The 22,879-nt window shown below is 44.7% G+C and overlaps 1 protein-coding gene across 1 annotated transcript; it reads right to left on the reverse strand.

Annotated features, from left to right (window-relative positions):
* Positions 1 to 790: 790 nt before the first annotated feature.
* LOC121648643 (synuclein, alpha interacting protein) lies at positions 791 to 21,675 on the reverse strand. The gene is made up of 12 exons (XM_041998883.1): positions 21,522 to 21,675; positions 17,189 to 17,277; positions 16,068 to 16,140; positions 15,437 to 15,990; positions 13,459 to 13,621; positions 13,116 to 13,378; positions 12,852 to 13,031; positions 7,674 to 7,787; positions 5,850 to 5,975; positions 5,064 to 5,233; positions 4,248 to 4,337; positions 791 to 2,019 (listed from the first exon to the last, which is right to left on the reverse strand). Exons 2-12 carry the CDS (start codon positions 17,249 to 17,251, stop codon positions 1,026 to 1,028), a joined length of 2,790 nt encoding a protein of 929 aa, XP_041854817.1. The 5' UTR covers positions 17,252 to 17,277; positions 21,522 to 21,675; the 3' UTR covers positions 791 to 1,025.
* Between the last annotated feature and the right edge of the window lie 1,204 nt (positions 21,676 to 22,879).

Below are 22,879 nucleotides of genomic sequence, written 5' to 3' on the forward strand. Positions count from 1 at the left end.
GCAGCCGAAGGTGCTTCTCAAACTTCTCCATCATCAAACTAAAGTCTACTTCATGCCTAAAATACTGCATAGATGATGACCATAGAAATAAACACGTAGAATATAATGTCATAAAATTAAATACATATACACACACAACACACACACACGCAGGGTTAACATGTTGTGTGGTTGCATGTTAACCTCGAGCATGACTTTAAAAAGACGATTCTCTTTAAATCAACTTAGAAAAAACAGAAATCAGAAGTTTGTCTTTGAAGAAAAAGAGAAAAAACAACCAACCATTTCTGGTCCGGACCAGTTGTTTCTGGTCTGAACTGGTTGTTGCTGGTCTAAACCAGCTCTTTCTGGTCTGAACCAGTCGTTTCTGGTCCGTACCAGCTCTTTCTAGTCTAAACCAGCTCTTTCTAGTCTAAACCAGCTCTTTCTGGTTTGAACCAGTCGTTTCTGGTCTGTACCAGCTCTTTCTAGTCTGAACCAGCTCTTTCTGGTCTGAACCAGCTCTTTCTGGTCTGAACCAGTAGTCCATGGTCTGAACCAGTCGTTTCTGGTCCGTACCAGCTCTTTCTGGTCCGTACCAGCTCTTTCTGGTCTGTACCAGCTCTTCCTGGTCTGAACCAGTATTCCATGGTCTGAACCAGTCGTTTCTGGTCCGTACCAGCTCTTTCTGGTCCGTACCAGCTCTTTCTGGTCTGTACCAGCTCTTTCTGGTCCGTACCAGCTCTTTCTGGTCTGAACCAGTAGTCCATGGTCTGAACCAGTCGTTTCTGGTCCGTACCAGCTCTTTCTGGTCCGTACCAGCTCTTTCTGGTCTGAACCAGTAGTCCATGGTCTGAACCAGTCGTTTCCGGTCCGTACCAGCTCTTTCTGGTCTGAACCAGCCGGTCATGTGTTCAGCTTCGTGGACATAAATATCTTCGTAAAGCAAGTTGCTGTTAAGTGACCCAGGTTTTCTGCGTCTTTGCTGCTTGTTGAGCGCCACCTGTTGATGACGTGCGCTCCACCTCCCAGTAGGCACGAACAGGTTAAACGTTACTAGTTTTACTCTTTCCTTTGGCTCCGCCTCCTGGGCTGCCTTTGTCTCCCGACTTCCTGCCAGGTAAGTTCTGACAGGTGGACAGTTTAACAGCAGAGCCTGACTGACCGCTGCTGCCGTTGTTGTTGCTGTGGTTTGAGTTCCCGCTCAGCGTCTCCATGATGGAGCGGAACGTTCCAAACGGCCGCTTGCTTTCTGAACTTCCTGTTGGAGTCTTCTCCTTCCCTTGAGGCCCTTTTGTTGGCTCCGCCTCCTGATTTGAGCTCTTGTTGACCTGCTCATCAAAAGTGACCCTAAGTTTGAGGTTCTGGGACGTCTTTCTCCGAGATGAGGGTGACTTCAGGGCGCTCTTGGGGCTGGTTCCGACTTTCTGGCCATTGGCGGCGTCATGGAAGTCACCGGGAGTGTCTGGGGTTTTTCCGTCTGCAGCCTCGGGGTCGCTGGATACGGGGCAGGGATTATAACCGATGCTGTCGACCGACTTTGACCCGCTGAGAGAAAACGCCAGCTTCCTTTCAGCTGAGGAAGAGGAAGTGGGGAGGTGCTTCTTCATCATCTGATGGAGGTGGTTTGGCAGTGGCTCCTCCTCTGTGATGGGCAGGTGGGACGGCCTCTCAGGTCGGGGAGCATTTGAGGGTGGGGCTCCTTGGTTTTTACCCTCCTCAGGTGGATAACCGTCTGAATCTGATTCGCTCAGAGAACGCTGCATGATCTGTTTGAGCCTCACTAGTTTGAGTTCTCTCCTGTCCACCAGCCCCGTCCTGCGGCCCCCAGGGGCCCCGGCCCCGTCTCTGCTCAGACTAGCCGCAGGCAGCAGCCTCTCTCTGGGACACGCACTCTCAGACATGTCCTTCCCCAGGAGGTGTCGCAGCACAGAGTCAGGCCCCACCCCTCCCTGATGAACCAACCAATGACCATCGCCAGGCATCCCCTCCGCCGTCAGCATCATCTCAGGCCACGCCTCCACCGAGGGCTGATGGGAGCTGGAGTCCAGAGTGAGACAGAAATCACATTGTTCTAATAAAGATGCTGTTACTGCAACATATCACAGAATTTTAGTATTTTCTGAAACATGAACACAGAGGACGACACCCAGTCCTGTGATTTGACCCTAATTATTAAAGGTCCCATATTATACACTTTATTCCCAATCTGAGACCATTCATTAATATCTAAATGAAATATTTCCGCCATGGTATGGACAAATCGACCCTCAGTTTGAGTGCAGCGGCTTCTCTTCACCTCCCTCTTTTTAGCAGCTTCAGAAATGTGCCGTTTATGGTGGGCGGAACCCTGGTGGAGCAGCTCAGCTGTTGGCTCCGCCCATCGCATCGCCCGTCATGAGGTGATTGACAGGTTAGGCCTTAGCGGTTACTAGACGCTGATTACAGCGTAGTGAAGGATAAACAAACGCCGGAACACCGGAACCCATTCCTGAAGAAGTTCGAGCAAGAAGACTAACAGTACTGCTCTTACCTCTCCAGCTGTGTCACGGACAGTTGGTATTGAACCTGGCTTCAGCTTCAAACGGTTGGCGAAGCCTGCTTTCCATGCCCCCATGTTGTGGAAACAGTCCTCTTTGAAATGCTGGCCACAGACATGCAAAACCTTCGGAAGTTTTCCGGGTACATTTCCTCCAAAAATAAAATTAATCCACTCAGTCCTCGTGGGTTCAGTGGATGGAAGTAAAAAAACGTTTTCGTGTTCATTTATGCAGCCACAAACAGAACAGTGCTTCTGTCGCTTAGCCATGTCCGCTAACGAGGGTTGCCGAAGAGGGAAAAACACTGGGCGCTAGGTGATTTTTAGAGGGCGGGCTTTGAGAGCAGGTAGACGGGTCCATCGCTCTGTGGGGAGTGGTTATTGTCCCTTATGACGTCATAACGTACACGCTTTCAAACAAGCTCATTTCAGCGCTTACTTCCCTAGAGGTGGAGCAGGGGGGAGAGAGAGCGCCTGAAAGAGTTTCACACTTACGGGTCTCCTACACATGCGGGGGGACCAGTATGACTGTTCCAAAACCATTAAAAAGTGAATTTTGCATAATATGGGACCTTTAAGTTTGTTATGTTAATGATTAAAAATGATAAAACAGATAAAATGTATATAAAACATAGAAATGTATTTATACGTACTACGATGGAATCATATACAACCCCAACTCTAAAAAAGTTTGGACTCTGTGTGAAATGTAAATAAAACCAGAATACAATGATTTTATTCCCAGTAGAAGATAAAAACATGTCAGAGAATAAAACGGAGACGTTTCACCATGAGATGAAAATATGAGCTGATAGTGAATCTGATGCAGCAACATGTCTGGAAAAAGTTGGAACAGGAGCAACAAAAGGCTGAAAAAGTACCTGGTACAAACCAGAAACACCTGGAGGAGCATTGGACAACTAACCAGGTTACCTGGCAACAGGTCAGTAACAAGACTGGTATAAAAGGAGCATTTCAGAGAGGCAGAGTCTCTCAGATGGAAAGATGGACAGAGCTTCACCAATCTGAGACAAACTGGATCCAAAACTGGAACAATTTCAGAAAAATCTGTGCACGTAGACCCGTATATCTGATTAGTTCAGTCATTTTACATCTGTGCAAAGAGCTTCATAGCCTCCGTCTTTTCAGCGTTTTCCATTAAAGAGATGTAAGCAATGTGAACCCAACGTGAACACAAAAGGAAAACAGCTGCGTGCAGCAGCATGAAGTTGGGAGTAGAAACGAAGTAAAACATTCATCTGTAAACTATTCAGCAGCTTACTGGCTCTCACATTAGCAGCTAACGCTAACACCGGATGTTTGAAGATTACCAGAAGTGACGTGATCGTGCATGTACACACTCCAAAATAATCCGATCAGCTTCACGCCGTCCACTCGGGTTATCAAGTCTCCATTTCATTTTGGGAAAATGTTTGTTACCTTGATCTGTTTAGACTCCACCTGTAGTCTTCCTCACGTGAGGATCAGGTGATGTTAGAACGTGTCTTATCAGCCATTTAACCAGCTGCTTGAGTATATTGCAGACATATTAGTTTTGTTTCTTACGTCTTTTAACGTAACGGAAGGCAGGATTTCTGGCTGCCTGTGGAAGGTACATTATCAACCATGTGTTTTTATAAAGTCTTATATAAATTAATTGGAACTAAATTAGAATAATGTCATGTAAAAAAAACTGCTTGGCATCTGAAGCACCATGTTGGATGTTTACCTGGGCGATCTGGAGGGGGTCCCCTCTGACTTGTTGGGGTCCATCAGCTTCTGCAGCTGCTTCTGTAAAGTCATCCTCTCTGCCGCCTGCCTGAAGACAGCAGCAGAACGTCGATGGTTGAAAGCAAAGACACAAAAGCCTGCATCTGATGGTAAATTCAGGGGGTTTGTTCCATCAATGCTGAAAAGTACATCTGCTCCCATCCACACAACGTCTCTTTCAGGGAAGGCCTTGCAGGTTTCAGCACGACGATGCTGAACCACATCCTGCATCCATCACAGTTTTCTTTAATTATTCTGCTGTACGGTGAATTAAATTCTGGGCGGTGGGATCTACAGTCAGTGTATTATTTTTTTTTTTTTACATGTTCAACAGCATCCTGACACTGTTGGAATGAGGTTGTAAATTCAAATGAAGTTAGTTTTTATTCTTGTGGCGATAAATCAAGCTGATGGTGTGTTGTTCATGTTACGTAATGAAAACAGCCGGAGCTGCTGGGTTCTCCGGCTCTGGTTTCAGCTTCCATCTTTACCTGGAAGCTGTTTCAGAAGCTTATTAAGTTCTTGTTGTTTTTTATTTTCTGGTTCAGATTTAAATTCTAAGTTTTGTCTTTTTCACTCGTTTTGAGGAACTTGGTGTTTTTATGTGTCGGGATCAGTGCTGGAACCGTGAGACACGGTTGGGTTTATCTGAGCTCAGAGGCATCAGCAGCAGTTTTAGAAGATTATTCCATCTGAAAATTCCCAGAATTTCCTCTTTATTCTGGAAAAATAATTTAAAATAAGAATATTTGCACCATTTGATGCTGCGACTTACTCATTGAGCTGTTTGGTGAGTTTAACAACCTGTGAGGCTAACGACATGCAGGTTTCCACGACGACCAGATAGCGGGCGCAGGTGGTGTGACCCTGCCGCTCGGCGCTCTGGGAAGGCCGCTCCCCCTGTTGGTTCTGGACCGTCACATTGGAACCGTACTCCACCAGAGTCTGAACACAAACATAGAAACATCAGCATCGTCGTCGGATCGTCCTCCCGGCAGGAAACGTGAGGAAAAGCACGCGGATCATTAGCTAGCAGCGGCTAACGGTCTGAGCAGGGAACCGACAGGAAGAAGGCCAGACTAACAAAATCTCTGCAGAAATCTGAGACGTGATGTTACTGCAGACGTGTCAGAATCAAGACGTGTTACAGTGTCAGAGAAAATTCATCTGGAACACAGTAAAAAAATTTATATTTTTGTCTCCAGCTAACAAAAAACACTATATTTGGAATAAAAATAACCCCTGAATCATCAGAAAGCAGTCGGATATAATATCTAATGAGTAAATCTGCGAAAGTAGAAGCTAAAAAAGTGAAAGTGTTTAAGAAGTGAGAGGCTACTGACTGCATCAGTTGGGGTTAAATAACTGAACGATAATCACCCATGCAATAGGAGGCTCCTACAGGGAGGGAAAGGGAGGGACAGAGGGAAAAACTTCTTTTTAATGGTGTTTTAAAAATTATCTGCTTCAATAGGGGCCAAAAGTTTACTAATTAAACTGGAATTTGTCCTCTTATAATTTAATAAACAGGACCAGCCCATTAAAGCGCTCCTGAGTTTACCTGTATACAGGTCAGGTGTCCATACTGAGCTGCTACATGAACGGCGGTGTTCCCGTTCTGGTCGACTTCATCCAGAGAGATGGCCTGTTCCTGCATGAACTGAAGCAACCACAGCAGAACCTTTTCCTGCACAGAAACACAGAAAACATGTTTTATTTTCTTCCTCTCAACAGACAGTCATTTTCCTCCATTTTTCCCTGAATGGGGTTCATGGTCTGCACGAGTTTAAAGCTGACTCATCACTGTGTGGCACAACAGGAAGTGAGCGATCGTCCCCGCGGACTCATGTTAAAGATGGGTTTCTGGACTCACGTGGCTTTTTAACAAATAAGTAAATATGTTGGAAGAATGTTTATATTATGTCACGTGGAGGAAGAGGCTTACTTCCACTTTGGTTCTGGTTAAACTGGTGTGAATGCGGGCCGGTTCACCAGAAAGCACCAAGGTTCTGATTCTTCAGAACGGAGCCAGAAGCAGAACTGTGTCAGTGTAAAAGCACCATAAGAGCCAGACGTCACAAATAGAAACGGGTATGAAGCAGAGTTTTCGGATTCTGCATGATTCCGCCAACTTTCACGAAGCTTTAAGTCCGATCATGTCACCGTGTCATCCATCTCTCCGTGATCGTGTCACTTCAAATTATCCAAACTCCTCGACCGTTTGGGCTAACAGCACAACGGCAACACACACTGAAAGCTGGAAAATATAACGCGGTGTTAAACGCTGTGTACAGCACTTTGTGTTGCTTTATGTTTGAAAAGAGCTTTATAAATAAAATTTGATTTGATAGAGAAAAATAATGAAAATTCAAGTTTCTTTTTCACTTTTTTTTATAACACACACTTTCCAGATTTTGAAAGTTACATTTGTCCTGAAAATAATCACATGTATTATGTGTGATCATTTGCACATAAATGTTCTGAGACATTTATTGAAATAAAAAGGCGAAAAGGATGAAGCAGCCAGTCATAGTTACAGCAGGTAAAGGTTAAAACAGGTTTTTAATGATTCTCAAACTCAGGTGATGGTGTTTGGACCCAGTTCTGCCGGCGTTCCTCCTGTAGATCTGGGAAATTCAAAGGCATTTTGCCAGCGATTGTAAACCTGGGTTTTAAAATGGATTCTGAAATAAAACTTGAAATCCAGATTCAGCTTCTTCCACCTGAGGCAGATGGTGGAAACTAAGCACTTTTTAACACCACAGTGATCCACGCCTTTCTACCCTCCGGCTGGTCGACTGCAGCTTGTAGAAAATGCAGCTGCACGTCTTTTAACTGGGACATAAGCCCACCGCCCCGCGTTTATCTGGCTGCCGTGCACTTCAGGGCCCATGTTAAATGTTTTATTTGTTTTTAGGTGTTTGAATGGTGCTGCACCATGTACCTCTCGGCTCCTCCGTCCCATACACCTTCTCGGCCCTCAGGTCGGCAGACTGGCCGGGCCTTTGTGGTGGCAGCATCTAAACTACGGAACGAGCTTTTACACCAGACAGGCCTCCTCCATGTCTGTTTTTAAATCTCTTCTTAAATCTGTTCACCATGGCTTTTAACACCGAATGAGATGCTGACATTTTGATCTGATTTTAGTTATTTTATTTTGTTTTATTATTTCATTTTATTTAACTCTAATATTTTTTATGTTGTTTGTATGCCATTTATTTTACGTAAGATGATATGTGCACATTGTGGCACTTTGTTTCAACTACATGTTGTTTGTAAAGTGCGTTATAAATAAAGTTGCAGCTGCAGAGTTTTTATCTTCTGGGAAGGTGGGCGAGTGAACAGGAAGAGGCATGCTGCAGTGCGAGTGTTTTCGGAGCGTTACCTGTCCGTAGCGTGCAGCGTAGTGGATCAGACTGGGATGTTCTCTGGTGCAGCTCAGCTCTGCGATGGCCTCCGTCTCACTCACCATCCACCTCACACACTCCAGATGTCCATTCTACAGCAAACACACAGCTTTATGTTCACGTCCTGGAAAATAAACTTTTGCTTTCATCATCATCTTCTAACCGGACTTCATGTTTAAATCATGATTCTGTCCTCAGTTACTGACTCCCCAGAAATGCTCCAGACAGCAGGATAAATTATCTTTGGTCAGACTTGGACACATCCAAACTTTCCGTCCTCTGAAGACAAGAGTGTGTTTCATGTTTACTTCATGTTAACGAGCATCAGCTCAAATCCAGCCGTTAATGTATGAGCTAGAGCTGGGCGAGTACTGATGACACTCGCACATCCTGCCAAAAGTACGGTGAGTTTTTCTGTCCAAATCCGATCTGATACCACGGAAACAGACTCCTAGTTCTTTTCTCCTGCCAAGCGCCACCAACCCCACCCACACGGACACAGGAAGTTACGCAACCTTGCCTGATGACTGCTGGTAGGCGGAGAAGCAGCTGCACGTGAGTCATTGCTGTGCTAACTTTTAGCATTAGCGTTATGCTAGCTATTAGCTATTATTATATAGCATTAGCGTTATGCTAGCTATTAGCTATTATTATATAGCATTAGCGTTATGTTAGCTATTAGCTATTATTATATAGCATTAGCGTTATGCTAGCTATTAGCTATTATTATATAGCATTAGCGTTATGCTAGCTATTAGCTATTATTATATAGCATTAGCGTTATGTTAGCTATTAGCTATTATTATATAGCATTAGCGTTATGTTAGCTATTAGCTATTATTATATAGCATTAGCGTTATGCTAGCTATTAGCTATTATTATATAGCATTAGCGTTATGCTAGCTATTAGCTATTATTATATAGCATTAGCGTTATGTTAGCTATCAGGCGTCATTATTCAGAAAACAGGCCTCATATGCAGGGTTGAAGATTCCAGAGGTTTACCACCAGCCAGCTTATAAAGCTTCGGGGTTCCCATCACGTCAAAAAGCTCCAGGAGTTTGTTGCCTAAAGGAAAAGCTCAACAACAAACGCTAGCAAAGCTTTTAAGAACGTGAGAAATTCAACAGAAAGCCACCGCAGTAACAAAGCTTTAGAATTTATTGTCCTGGATGACTAGTCCGCGTCCGTCGCAGAAAACCTTCACTCCAAGTCCAATTCAAAGATTTATTTTACAGAAATTCTTCTAATCAAGTGGTTGGTGTATAAATTTTATTAGGAGAATATTCTAAATATCATATTTTCTTTTTTGTAAATTTGAACTCAGGCTGCAGAAGCCCTTATTGGATAGTTTCTCATTATTTAGAGGCCCACACAAAGACATCTGTGGATCAGGACAACGGGAAGCTTGCCATTTGAGACAGCAGGATAAACAGGCTTCCTTCTGCTTAATACTAAAGATTTTAACTTCGTTTTGAGCTTTGGCTGACGTTTAAGGAGAAAACATGGAAAATCTTGGACTCTTTCCCCTGACTGAATAAACAATCATTTGTTGATAAGAACCAATCAGGAATCAGCACACAGCTGCCTAGCTTGTCTGCAGATAACACACTTCCCATCTGGAAGCCAATTACAAGCCTGGTTTCCACCACAGAACCGACGCCACCACCAGACTGTTCCCTCGACATTCTGCTGCTGATGCAGTGTTTACATCATCTTATCAGAAACCCCCATCTTGGTACACAATGACCTCACCGACAAGGTGCTGAGAGCCAATCAAAGCTCATCATTCTAAGCTCAGATCATTTTTTCTCATCCTGCAGAGGAAATGAAGTCAAATTTGGCCTTTTCTAAGTTAGACAGGAGTAAAGAGACACTGCTGGATTTAAACTGACGAGGACGTTCTACAAAGTTGATTTTAAACATCATTTACACCTTTACATTTCCTCCTGCTGTCAGACAAGGAGCAGGCAGAAGTATAAACGTACATGTTCGTACGTAGTTTCATTTCAATCAATCAATCAATCAGTCTTTATTTATAGAGCACTTTTCATACATAAATGCAGCCCAAAGTGCTTTCCATGGTTTCTCTTTATCCCACAATTTCCCCATAATAGATTCATTCACAAAAAGAAAAGAAAAGCTTAATATTTCTGGCTTTAGACTGCTGTCCTGGATTAAACTGCTGTTCTTTAACCTTACATGTATTTAAAGTTGCACTTTGTACCTTCTTAGAAACCCAATATAGTCGAATCTTTTGTGACGTCAGTGTTTACCTTTTGCCGCATTGCATCACGGTATTGGGTGGCAAGAAGCTGCATCTGTTAGCTGGATTTCTTTGCGTTTGGAGTTTGAGGGCGATCTACTACATGGTTCACTCGTGTTGTGTGATTGGCTGTACGGCTCGTTGGGGGCCCAACAAAAAGTTTTTCCGCATTCCCACCGAAAAAGACCCCGAAAAAAGAAGGAAATGGTTACGTGCTATGATACATGCTTTGATACCTGCAAGCCTCACTGGTACACGCAGCTGTTGTGAGTCCTATCCTGACCGCTGTTTCTACTTTAAACATTAAAGCTGCTACATGACTGCATGTTTCTCCTAGACTGGATTTGAAAGAAAAATTTTGTAAGATGTTATTATCGTTTTTCACGATAGACCAAACGCCATTTAAATTATAGTTAACAGGACCAATAAAATTGAAAAACAGTCATTAGATTTAAAATGAAAAATTCAAAGGCACTGATAAATAAAGCCTTACCCGGCTTTGCAGTCGCAGTGACATGTGATTATTTCACCGTTTTCTTGGGCGATCACCCACGGAAGATGCGAATCACGCTGTGACACTGCTTGGCCGGGTCTGACCTCCGCTTTGAGCACGACCACTGATTTTTGTTTCACCGAAAAGATTGGCCCAACCTTTCTTGAAACAAAATAGTTATAAGCTTCGAGGCTTTTAAAAGCTTTTAACCTCTCGTGGGTGAAGGGTCCAGGGCTTTCAACTAAATAAGAATAAATATCTCCCCAGCACATCTGTGGCCAAGATGCAGGTGAGTCAGACCAGTATTTTTCGTCATCCCAGACTTCATATGGGCTTTGTATTTGTTCGATTTTGTCTGCAACACAAATTTTTAGTTTCTCTCTAAACCTCCTCTGGTCTTCGGAGCTTAGCGTACTTATATAATTTGGATTTCGCCCGCTTACTTTCTTGTTTATGCTAGCAGGTTCCGCCATCTCAACAGGTCTTCTTGCCACCCAACCACACGCGCATGCGCAAAAAGATGTAAACAAAGATTCGCCTATTGGAACCCACTTTCTAAGGTCAACCTGGCGCTGCATTTTTATACCAGCTCCGGAATCCGTTTTATCTGCTCTAGAATGAATTTAAATAGTTCTGGGATCAGTTTTATCTGCTCTAGAATGACTTTAAACAGTTCTGGGATCAGTTTTATCTGCTCTAGAAGGACTTTAAACAGTTCTGGGATTAGTTTTATCTGCTCTAGAATGACTTTAAACAGTTCTGGGATCAGTTTTATCTGCTCTAGAATGACTTTAAACAGTTCTGGGATCAGTTCTATCTGCTCTAGATTGAATTTAAATAGTTCTGGGATCAGTTTTATCTGCTCTAGAAGGACTTTAAACAGTTCTGGGATTAGTTTTATCTGCTCTAGAATGACTTTAAACAGTTCTGGGATCAGTTTTATCTGCTCTAGAAGGACTTTAAACAGTTCTGGGATCAGTTTTATCTGCTCTAGAATGACTTTAAACAGTTCTGGGATCAGTTTTATCTGCTCTAGAATGACTTTAAACAGTTCTGGAATCAGTTCTATCTGCTCTAGAATGACTTTAAACAGTTCTGGGATCAGTTCTATCTGCTCTAGATTGAATTTAAATAGTTCTGGAATCAGTTTTATCTGCTCTAGAATGACTTTAAACAATTCTGGGATCAGTTTTATCTGCTCTAGAATGACTTTAAACAGTTCTGGGATCAGTTTTATCTGCTCTAGAATGACTTTAAACAGTTCTGGGATCAGTTTTATCTGCTCTAGAATGACTTTAAACAGTTCTGGGATCAGTTTTATCTGCTCTAGAATGACTTTAAACAGTTCTGGGATCAGTTTTATCTGCTCTAGAATGACTTTAAACAGTTCTGGGATCAGTTTTATCTGCTCTAGAATGACTAAACAGTTCTAAGGTGAGTTTTATCTGCTCTAGAATGAATTTACTTTTAACAGATATAATGTCTGCATTTCCCCACACCTTGACACTAACTAATGTGTGGTAAATTGAAAGGCAGGGTAGGAGAAAAGCGGTTGGAGCAGGCAACATTTTGAAAATACACAATTAAAAAGTCTAAACCTCTTTCTTCAGACTTCCCCCTGAAGCCACGCCTTCTGCCGAGGGTCCACGTGTGCTGGGCAGCATCGACTGGCTAACACTCTGCTCTTGATTTGCTCTCCTTCAGCTGTTTTCTTGGAAGCAGCCTTCTCTAAAAAAAAAACTCTTTTTTTTCTTTTCCAACTCGATATCGGACCTTTTCTGCCATAATGTCCCTGACGTTTAGGTGTGTAGCGTAAGCTAGCCAAGCTCTGGCTCTCGGTTCGTTGCCTCTACAAGTATCCACACCTCTGAGCGTGCATGAGTCATGCACGAAGATGGGTACGTGCAGAGGGGCTGAGGGACAAATAGCAGCTGAGTTTTAAAGACACATCACCAACCAATCTTTTAAATTGGGCTGTTTTTCAGTCCTGTTGTTCCACGGGTGACTACATTTTATTATTTTTGTGTTTGAGCCTTTAATTAATTGGCTGCAATCGGGGGGATTTTAAGCAATATAGTAAAAAAAGCTCCTGGAAAACCTCTCCTACCCTAACTTTAATGTTCAATAAGAAGTACATGGTGCTTCCTGACTTACATAAATAGCTTCTCACAGGTATTCACAACTTTTTATCTGTTTTATGGGAATTTTGGGCTTTTTATCCACGTGTTAACACAGTTTCTGGTAAAAAAAAAAACAAACTGTTTGGAAAACCTCATTCTGGAAGAACATATTCAGAAACTCAAACCTCTGTGAATGTAGACATGGAATTTAGCAGTTTTTTCCATGTAAATCTAAAATGACAGCAGCCTCTGGGCCTGACGTCTACACATGGCTGACCTTGACCCCCAGACCAGCGGGGGTGAGCTGCTGGTTGTTGCGGTCATTCAGGCCGTCCTCCCCCATCAGAGACGTGAGGTGCTGCAGACAGTCGGCGTGGCCTTGACAGGCTGAGATGTGCAGGAGGTTGTTCCCATCTTCATCTCTGATCAGCTCCAGGTTGTCTGCCGCCAGGTGAGGCTGCAGGAGGAGGAAGTGGTGGGGAAGGAATCAGAGGAGGAAAGAGAGAAAAACACGGAGGATAAAACATGATGTCAGACTCACCAGCAGTGAGATCTGCCCTTCTCTGACGATGTTGATGATGTTCTGGTTCTTCTTGGTCTCCTCATCCATCTCCCCTCCGGCTCCTCCAAACCCCCTTGGCCCAACTGTCCCTCCTCCTGATCCAGGAGCCCAGGGCTTGGAGGCATCCTGCCTGCTCGCGCTGCACCCCGACAAGGGGAACATCAGCCCCGGTCCACCCGGAGGCTCCGTGCTCGGTCTCTGACTCTGGGAATCCAGGAAGACGCGTGCAGACAGCAGTTTCTCTGGAAATCCAGTCATGGTGTTATCAGATCTGATCAGGGTGACATGGCAGGAGAAGGTGAGGAGATTTTTAAGGTCATACCTGAATCAGAGAAAGATGAGAGGGAGGAGGAGCAGCTGAGGAGGCCGGAGGGAGGCATTTCCAGCTGGTAACCTCCTGGTGAGCGGTGGAGATGGTGGAGGTCTGGATCCATCGACTTGGACTTCCGCAGATCGGACCACTTCACCGGAGACAGAACACAGTACTGGAGGGGAAGCACATGACCCACGGCAGGGTGAGGTTTCAGTTTATCAGATTTATCCACGGTTAAAAGCTTCCTTCAAGAAATAATGGGAACATCTGAAGAAACCAGATTCACCTTCAGAAGCATGACAGTGTCATTCAGAATGTCAGTTTGAATCCCGGCCGGTACGGTCACAGTGTTAGCTGCTAAAGCAAGAGGCCACGATCGTAGTGTTCGCTGCTAATGCCAGAGCCTTTTTAAATTTTGAAATCAGTGTTGCTTGTTACCATGGTTACCATGGCAGCATAACAGTAGTTTCTGCTAAAATACACCAGCCTCATTGGTACAGAAGCTTATGTTTACATGATGCTTTCATCGTCGCGGTAAAGACGGACTAGAAGCCGGAGGGAAGGCTTTATGAGCTGGTTTTACTGGGACTAGAAGCCGGAGGGAAGGCTTTATGAGCTGGTTTTACTGGGACTAGAAGCCGGAGGGAAGGCTTTATGAGCTGGTTTTACTGGGACTAGAAGCCGGAGGGAAGGCTTTATGAGCTGGTTTTACTGGGACTAGAAGCCGGAGGGAAGGCTTTATGAGCTGGTTTTACTGGGACTAGAAGCCGGAGGGAAGGCTCTATGAGCTGGTTTTACTGGGACTAGAAGCCGGAGGGAAGGCTCTATGAGCTGGTTTTACTGGGACTAGAAGCCGGAGGGAAGGCTTTATGAGCTGGTTTTACTGGGACTAGAAGCCGGAGGGAAGGCTTTATGAGCTGGTTTTACTGGGACTAGAAGCCGGAGGGAAGGCTCTATGAGCTGGTTTTACTGGGACTAGAAGCCGAAGGGAAGGCTCTATGAGCTGGTTTTACTGGGACTAGAAGCCGGAGGGAAGGCTTTATGAGCTGGTTTTACTGGGACTAGAAGCCAGAGGGAAGGCTTTATGAGCTGGTTTTACTGGGACTAGAAGCCAGAGGGAAGGCTTTATGAGCTGGTTTTACTGGGACTAGAAGCCGGAGGGAAGGCTTTATGAACTGGTTTTACTGGGACTAGAAGCCGGAGGGAAGGCTTTATGAGCTGGTTTTACTGGGACTAGAAGCCGGAGGGAAGGCTCTATGAGCTGGTTTTACTGGGACTAGAAGCCGAAGGGAAGGCTTTATGAGCTGGTTTTACTGGGACTAGAAGCCGAAGGGAAGGCTCTATGAGCTGGTTTTACTGGGACTAGAAGCCGGAGGGAAGGCTTTATGAGCTGGTTTTACTGGGACTAGAAGCCGGAGGGAAGGCTTTATGAGCTGGTTTTACTGGGACTAGAAGCCAGAGGGAAGGCTTTATGAGCTGGTTTTACTGGGACTAGAAGCCGGAGGGAAGGCTTTATGAACTGGTTTTACTGGGACTAAGAGCCGATGGGAAGGCTTTATGAGCTGGTTTTACTGGGACTAGAAGCCGGTGTTGCGTTGAGGCCAGTTTCCCTGTCGAGATCGTTTCCCCTGTGAGAACCATTCTTCCTTCTAAACACAGAGGAAGCATCTCTGACAGTTTGATGGGATGCAGTATTTATGAAATCACGAACCTCTTTACCTGAGTGAAACTATCGGGGGCTTTCATCGGTGGTGTCGAGGCTTTTAGAGACACAGCAGCTACCGTTGTTCCAGTACATGTTTGAGAAAGTGAGACGCTGGAATGTGCTTTACCTTAGAGTGATACACGATTCAGACGGAAGTCATTCTTACACCATGTCGCTTTAAAGCCATCAAAGTGTCAGACACAGTAAACACGACCAACAGAAAGCTGTGAAATGTCCCAACATGGAGGTCATGTGATCTGTAGAAGTTGCTGCTTGACTCACCTGAGTCTGTGAGCCACTGCTGCCCAGGCTCAGAGGTTCGTTCAGGGCTAAAGCGGAGCTCTTCATCCCTCCTCCCCGTGTCCTCTCCAGGGTACCGCCCCCTAGGTTACTCCCCGTCACCGAACGCTTGTCTTGAGGAACACGAGGCAGCGTTGACATCTGCTGACTAGACTTGATATAAGGCACATCGAGGATCTCATCCATGTCCAGATCGTAGTGTTCCAGCTCCCCAAACAGAGCCTGGGGGTTGTTCCCTCCCACCACGGAGCCCCCCAGGCCCTTCACCTTCCCTCCAGACCCGTCCGAGGAGCAGGAAGCATTGGTCAGCTTGTCAGGGCCAGAGTCGTCCCTACCGACCTCCCCCTGCTCCCCCAGAACGAGTCCTGGGCCCTGGACTTTACCATCAGAGTCCGAGTCGGTGGTCTCAGGCTGGTGTTTTAGGGGGGACACCCGCTTCACGGGACGGAACTTACTGTGAACCTCAGCCAGCCCCGTGGGTTTGATGCCTCCGCCGCTGTGGGAGGAAACACTGCGACTCCAGTTGATAGACGGAGCTGCCGGAGGATGAAGCACTTAGAGACATAATCTACGTTTAATTTAAACGAAAGTTAAATTAGATAAAGTGAGTCACCTGGTCGCTCCTCTGCCTGGCCATCGCTCCTCCTGGACAGCTCTGGGATGCTCTTCAGAGACGTGACAGTATACTGAAGAAGAAAAAACCCAAACAAAGAAGAAGAAACGTGAGAAAGCTGCAGCCAGCAGTGGATCAGCTGAGCTGAGAGGTTATATTTAGATATTAACTAACAGGACAAACATGAGGCAGCTGTGTAATTAAACCCTCCGAGTTCAGAACAGAAACCGGTCCAGTTTTTCCAAAACTTTCTTTAACCCTTAAAACCCCAAACATTGTTTGTCATTTCTGGTCGATCGGGGCTTGTTTTATATAAAACCGCCTGTAGAAGAAAGCAGAATTTATTACTAACAGAACTTTGTAGAAATAACACACAGACCAACAGTGACCAAACCTTTTCTCATCTCATCGTTCTCTCAAGTTTTGGCTTTCAGGAGAAAAAATATTGTTATTGAAACAAACACACAACAGAAACTATTTCCATGTTTCCACTTTTTCCTCATTTCCAGTTATTCCTGCTACTATTTACCTGCTATCCTCACTAAACCAACTCCAGCTCAGCTGCTTTGTGGCGCCACCGTGCATCAGAAACGTCTTCTTGGCTTTATTCCAGCCATAGAGGAGCATTATTTTTCTTCTTTTCACACACACATAGAACTTTCTGCTCACTGGTTGATCTTTGGCTGCTCCTGATTGGACGTTACCGTCAATCTAAGCTCTCTGATTGGTGGAAAGTCTGACAGGAAGTGGCTTCATCATCATGTCCAGGTCTAAATAGAGGTCTCTTAGCAACATAGTAGTGATGGTGATGTTTTTATGGTGAAATGTGATAAATAATGCTGTTATCATGGATCATTGTGGATTTACCAGATAGAGTCTCTGAATAAAACTACATTTAGTGGCTGGATTGTAAACCTCCTGGACGGGATAGAAATGCTGGAAAACTTCTGTAGATCATCTAAAGGGTTAAATATCCATCACATTTACACCACAGAGATACACACCACCGCTCCTGGTGGTGGAGGAGGTGGACGTTGGGGAGACCTGATGGAGTTTTCAGGGTTAGATCATCTTTATTTACCTGCGTGAACGAGACAGAAGGAGGCTGAACTCATACTGACCGCTGAATCTTCAGAGAAGTCGATCTCGTCCAGGTCCAGGTATTCAGGAGCCTCCATCTTCATCACCACATCATCAGCCTCACAACCAGCTGCAGACAAAAGGTAAAAATCAGTCACATGACCACTGATCACATGATGCAGTGATTCGATCAACAGGAAGTAGCGACAGAAAACAGAAATCCGGTTAAAAATCCGGCTAACAGGGTTTCTCAGGGAATGAAGAGGAAACGGTGGAAATGAGTCGCTTCTATTTTAAGGTGAATTTTGTTCCTTTTTCAACAGTCTGAGCCAATCACAGGACACTCAGGATAATTAGGATTATTCAGGAAGCGACGCCACTCGGACAACCTTTGGTTTGAAGAGCCACATTAAAAGAAATTCAGTTTGAACAATTTTAAACAAATACGACCTTCCATAACACGTCTGCTGCTAGCATGTTTCTGCCTTCAATGATTCTGTCACACACTGAATATTGTTTGACATGTTGGTCCCTGGCAGGTGTAAATACAGGCAAAATCACAGTCTATCTACAAAAAACCACTTAAGGTCTTTGATAGAAAACCATTGTCCTTCCACGTCTGTAATATTTTAAAAAACTTGTTGAGTTTCGAGAACTTTAAAAATGTTAAATTTGCTTGTTTGATGTACAAGGTGTTACATGGACTTGCCCCACCTCCCATGTCTGACTTTCTTCAAAAAAAAAAAAGGGGTCACAGTGGTCTTAGGACCAGGGCCTGCTCTAGAGGGGACTGTGAGGTGCCACACAGAAAAACAGCCTTTCTGTAAAGGCCAGTAAAATCTGGAACAGTCTTCCACTCTCCATAAGGGAGTGTCCGACATTATCTACCTTCAAAACTCAGCTCAAGCAGCGGTTTAAAGCAAACCAGTCCTGTAACCACCGACTTTTAGCTTCTTAATGATGTCCTGTCTTCTGACGTGCTCTTATTGTGATCTATTGTGCTGTCCATTGTTTTTGTGTTACTTGCCACTGACTGAAAAGATGTTCATTAACATGCACTGTCCCTATTAAATAAATAAATAAACAACCTGGACCAACACGAGACCACCCGGGTTCCACACAAACAGCTGCAGTAATCTGATTACTGAGAGAAATGAGGTTAGGACAGAAATGAGTTAATTAACTTACTCGTCTTTATTTGGGCTGAAAGCGCTAATCACAGCATCAGATCAGAGACCAGCCTGAAGACTCGTCCTACAAACTGCTCACCGACACGCTGACGCCGCCGCTCTGAACGCATCAACATCCATCAGGTTACTTACAGATAATTTCTTTCCTTAAAAAAGCTGGGTTCAGAAAACCGGGACTCAGTTATTTCCAGAACTCACCACCTCATCTTTTATCCCCAGAAGAACATCACCAACATGTCACGTCTCCGTTTCACCACCTGACATGTTGCTGAGCTTCTATTAGTGAGAGATTACGTCCTGATGAGATTCTGTTTTTATTTCCATTTCACGCAGCGTCCCGACCTCTGTGGGTCGGGCTGTACCGAGCAGCTGGCTGCCTTAATGAGCAGCAACAAGTCTGAAAGCATCACGGAGTCATTCACCAGATTTTCCAGGAATTCGGATTTAATTAAAGCTAACTGAAAACAACATGGAGATAGAAATTTTACTGATCCCAAAGCTGGGAGATTAGGAGCTGCTGCAGCACAAATATATACCAGCAAAACAAACATACAAATCTAAGAAAGACAGAAAACCAGCAAACCAAATATTCTCTACTGGCTCTGCATTAACCAGACAACCACCAGCTGGTCCAGGACGTCCTCACGTCTCTGAGGAGCTTCTTCATCCGCATGAAAAAACCTGTTTATTTAAGCAAACAGCCGACGGTCAGAAGCAGCTCCACGTCATCAGGTGCTCCGTCTCCAACTCGATCCAGATGTGGCCTTCCTTTCATCCTCCACATCTGAACTGGAAGACATTCTTCCCCGTTCAGGAAGCATGTAGCATCTGCTCTGCCTCGTCCTGCTCACACTAACACACCACCACACAGTTTCTGCTAATCTTTGTGGACGCAGAGCTAAAACCGACTCTTCTGATCCAGAAACAGAACAGCTGAGCTCTGAAGTGCATCAGCTGAGTGTTCGGGAAGCAGCGAGCTCCAGGAAAACTCTGTCCAGGCTGTTTTCAGACTGCGTGGGAGTGACCGCGGAAAATAAAAACGCTCTGATTGCAGCTCTGAGAAACAGCCGTGATAACAGCCGTTCAGGCCTGAAGACCCAGGAGGACGACGTCTGCTCGGCTTGTTGAGAAACAAAGAGCTTCCCTCAGTTTTCAGCTCAGTCTGAAAGCTGGAATCAACTCCAGTCTCTCCGACTTCCAGACCTGCTGGATTTTCTGCGTCGGGTCTGACTGCAGAACCTCCAGCAAGCCTCCAGGATCTGGACTAGAACTGTTCTTATGTTTTACCTTTAAACAGTTTACCTGCCTGGTTCGGTTTCATTCTGTCCAGCACAACCTGAAGATTTCAGACTGGGAGCAAATGTAAAAACATAGCAGGTGAATAATTAGCATAAAGTATAACAGCCTGAAAGTCCAGCATCCAGCAGTTTCCTGCTTCCACTGACTGACGTTACTTATGTGACATCATCATGACATTTCGCTTACGTAACCTCACATTAATGTGCTGACGTAGATTCTTTAACGCAGCTAGCGAGTGTGGTCACGAAAAGCTGATGTTAGCCTGCGTTAGCATCTCAGGTGGGTCCCCTCAGCAAACCGGCCAATGAGCTGTGAGCATCAGGTAGCAGGACGCTTCCCCACATTCACGCTAATATGTCAATGCTGTAGCGCTAGGAGAGGAACATCCTAAAACCTCCACCCTCCACCACCTCCAACCGCCTCCATCCTTCACTCGCCTCCACTTCCACCCTCCATCATCTACCACCCTCCACCGTGTCCATCATCCACCACCTCCACCGCCTCCACCGCCCACCTTCCACCCATCATAGCCTCCATCCTTCACTCGCCTCCACTTCCACCCTCCATCATCTACCACCCTCCACCATGTCCATCATCCACCACCTCCACCGCCTCCAACGTCCACCTTCCACCCATCACAGCCTCCATCCTTCACTCGCCTCCACTTCCACCCTCCATCATCTACCACCCTCCACCGTGTCCATCATCCACCGCCTCCAACGTCCACCTTCCACCCATCACCGCCTCCATCCTTCACTCGCCTCCACTTCCACCCTCCATCATCTACCACCCTCCACCATGTCCATCATCCACCACCTCCACCCTCCACCGCCTCCAACGTCCACCTTCCACCCATCACCGCCTCCATCCTTCACTCGCCTCCACTTCCACCCTCCATCATCTACCACCCACCACCATGTCCATCATCCACCACCTCCACCCTCCACCACCTCCAACGTCCACCTTCCACCCATCACCGCCTCCATCCTTCACTCGCCTCCACTTCCACCCTCCATCATCTACCACCCTCCACCACCTCCACCCTCCACCGCCTCCAACGTCCACCTTCCACCCATCACCGCCTCCATCCTTCACTCGCCTCCACTTCCACCCTCCATCATCTACCACCCTCCACCATGTCCATCATCCACCACCTCCACCCTCCACCGCCTCCAACGTCCACCTTCCACCCATCACCTCCACCCTCCTCCACCAGGACCAAACTGAAAATCTCCGCATTACATGACAAATTCAGCTAAATAATCAGGACTGATTTTAATTCTCAGAAGCAGCTTCATGGTGAGAAAAGATCCATCACAGATTTCTGGTATTCATTCTGCTCTAAGCTCCATTTTCAGGCTGTTTTTGGACAGAAAAAAAGCTCATAAAGATTTGACAATTTAATAAAAGGTGATAAAAATGTTATTGGACATTAAAAGTAAGAAAGGGCAGGTAATGGAGGAGCTTTGGATGAATGGAAAAGAAAACAGCATCTGAAAGTAAGATTAGAGATTCTGCTTCATTCTGCTTCCTTAAAAAGAACAAACCGGTTTATAAATAATAACTGGCGTCAAACAGCCTCGTGGAGGCTGATAAAGGTTCATTTCTGATGTTTTATAGATAAGAACCGACATAAAAAGCGAGCTTCGTCCTCTCTGCTCCTCTCACAGCTGATTTAATCCTCTGATTCTTGCTGGTGAAGCAGCAGGAGGCTAATTAGCTAAGCTAGCTGGCTAATCAGCATCAGCGGAGCTAACGTGGAGGCTAACGGGCTAGCCGGGCAGCAGTTGGAAAAGGAGGTCAAACAGGAGGTTCAGGTAACAACAGGCGCTCACAACAAGCAGCGCTTTGCTCCTGGCACGCGCACGTTCCTGAACTACAGTACCTGTCGAAGTGAGCGGGAACCCGGAGGAAGTCGCTGGTTTGCGGGGCTGGAGCAGCTAGCGGAGCCTCTAGCTGGAGAGATTCTTGGATCCAGCTGTTTTTTTTCCTTCTGTCGCCTCGATGTCTTGAAAAGCACAAAGACTTTGACATATGGAGAACACAGATAGAATGAGAGGGAGGAGGTCCCACTCTGAGCACATTTCTGAAGACCAAAGCAGTCAGGACGAAAGAATGCTGTTATTTTCACTTTGTTTTCTTTTTACAATCAATCAATCAATCAATCAATCAATCAATCAATCAAACAAAGTGAATAATAAGAAAGCTAAAAGTTAACTTAGATGTATTTTTAAATAATATTTGAGAAACAATGTGATGTTTTATTTAAACGAATTTAATGCAATAAACGAAAATGATGTCATTATTGTAATAATGTAATAGGATGTAATAATTCATCCTTGTCCAGTTTTACAGTTTAATAAGAAAATATTTTTACTTTAAATAAATGTGCAGCAGGATGATATGGCCAGTCAAAAAGATTAATAACACTGTAAGCTGAAGAGCACATAATAATAAAAGTATTCTTTATTAAAAAATATTAAATAGATAAAAAGTAATAATTATAAAATTATTAAAATAAAAAAATATTTCAATACTACTACTATTTATAATAATAATAATAATGATGATAATAATAATAATAATTAATTAATTAATTTTTTTAATTATTATCAACATTAATAAAGTTCCTAAGTTTAGACAGAAGTAAAAGTTTCCTCCACACAGCATTTCACACAGTAGAATATTTACATATTTCTGATTGCACCACGTGTACTAATAAATGTGCACATCACGGTGCACGCCTGATAAACGCTGCCCTGAGCGTAGGGTCACAGCGTTGTCTTACACTTTGTCTTCCGCAATAACCAAATAAATTCAGCAAGTAGCTCCAGAAATCTGGAACCAGCCAATCACAAGGGAGTACATCCCCGTAACCACACTGCAAACAGGGGTGTTTGTCTGGAAGAGCCTTCTTCAGTCCAAAAATACTGCAAACATAAACACTCTTGTCCAGGAAACCTTTTTCTCTAAAAACACACTGAGTTGCCTCAAAATCAATTAAATACTTTTTAAATATAAACAAGAAATAGTTTGTGGTATAATTATTTAAGCTGCTGTTACAATATCTGGCAACGTGGTCAAGTTTAGACCAGAATAACACACACACACACACACACACACACACACACACACACACGCACACACACACACACACTGCCCTTTGTGTTAATTCACGGTCTTGTGTGGCATCGCTTTAATAGACGATCTTTGTGGAGGTGGAGCCGTTACTCGGCCCGTTAT

The sequence above is a fragment of the Melanotaenia boesemani genome, chromosome 11 (genome assembly GCF_017639745.1).
Source record: "Melanotaenia boesemani isolate fMelBoe1 chromosome 11, fMelBoe1.pri, whole genome shotgun sequence".
Lineage (NCBI taxonomy): Eukaryota > Metazoa > Chordata > Actinopteri > Atheriniformes > Melanotaeniidae > Melanotaenia > Melanotaenia boesemani.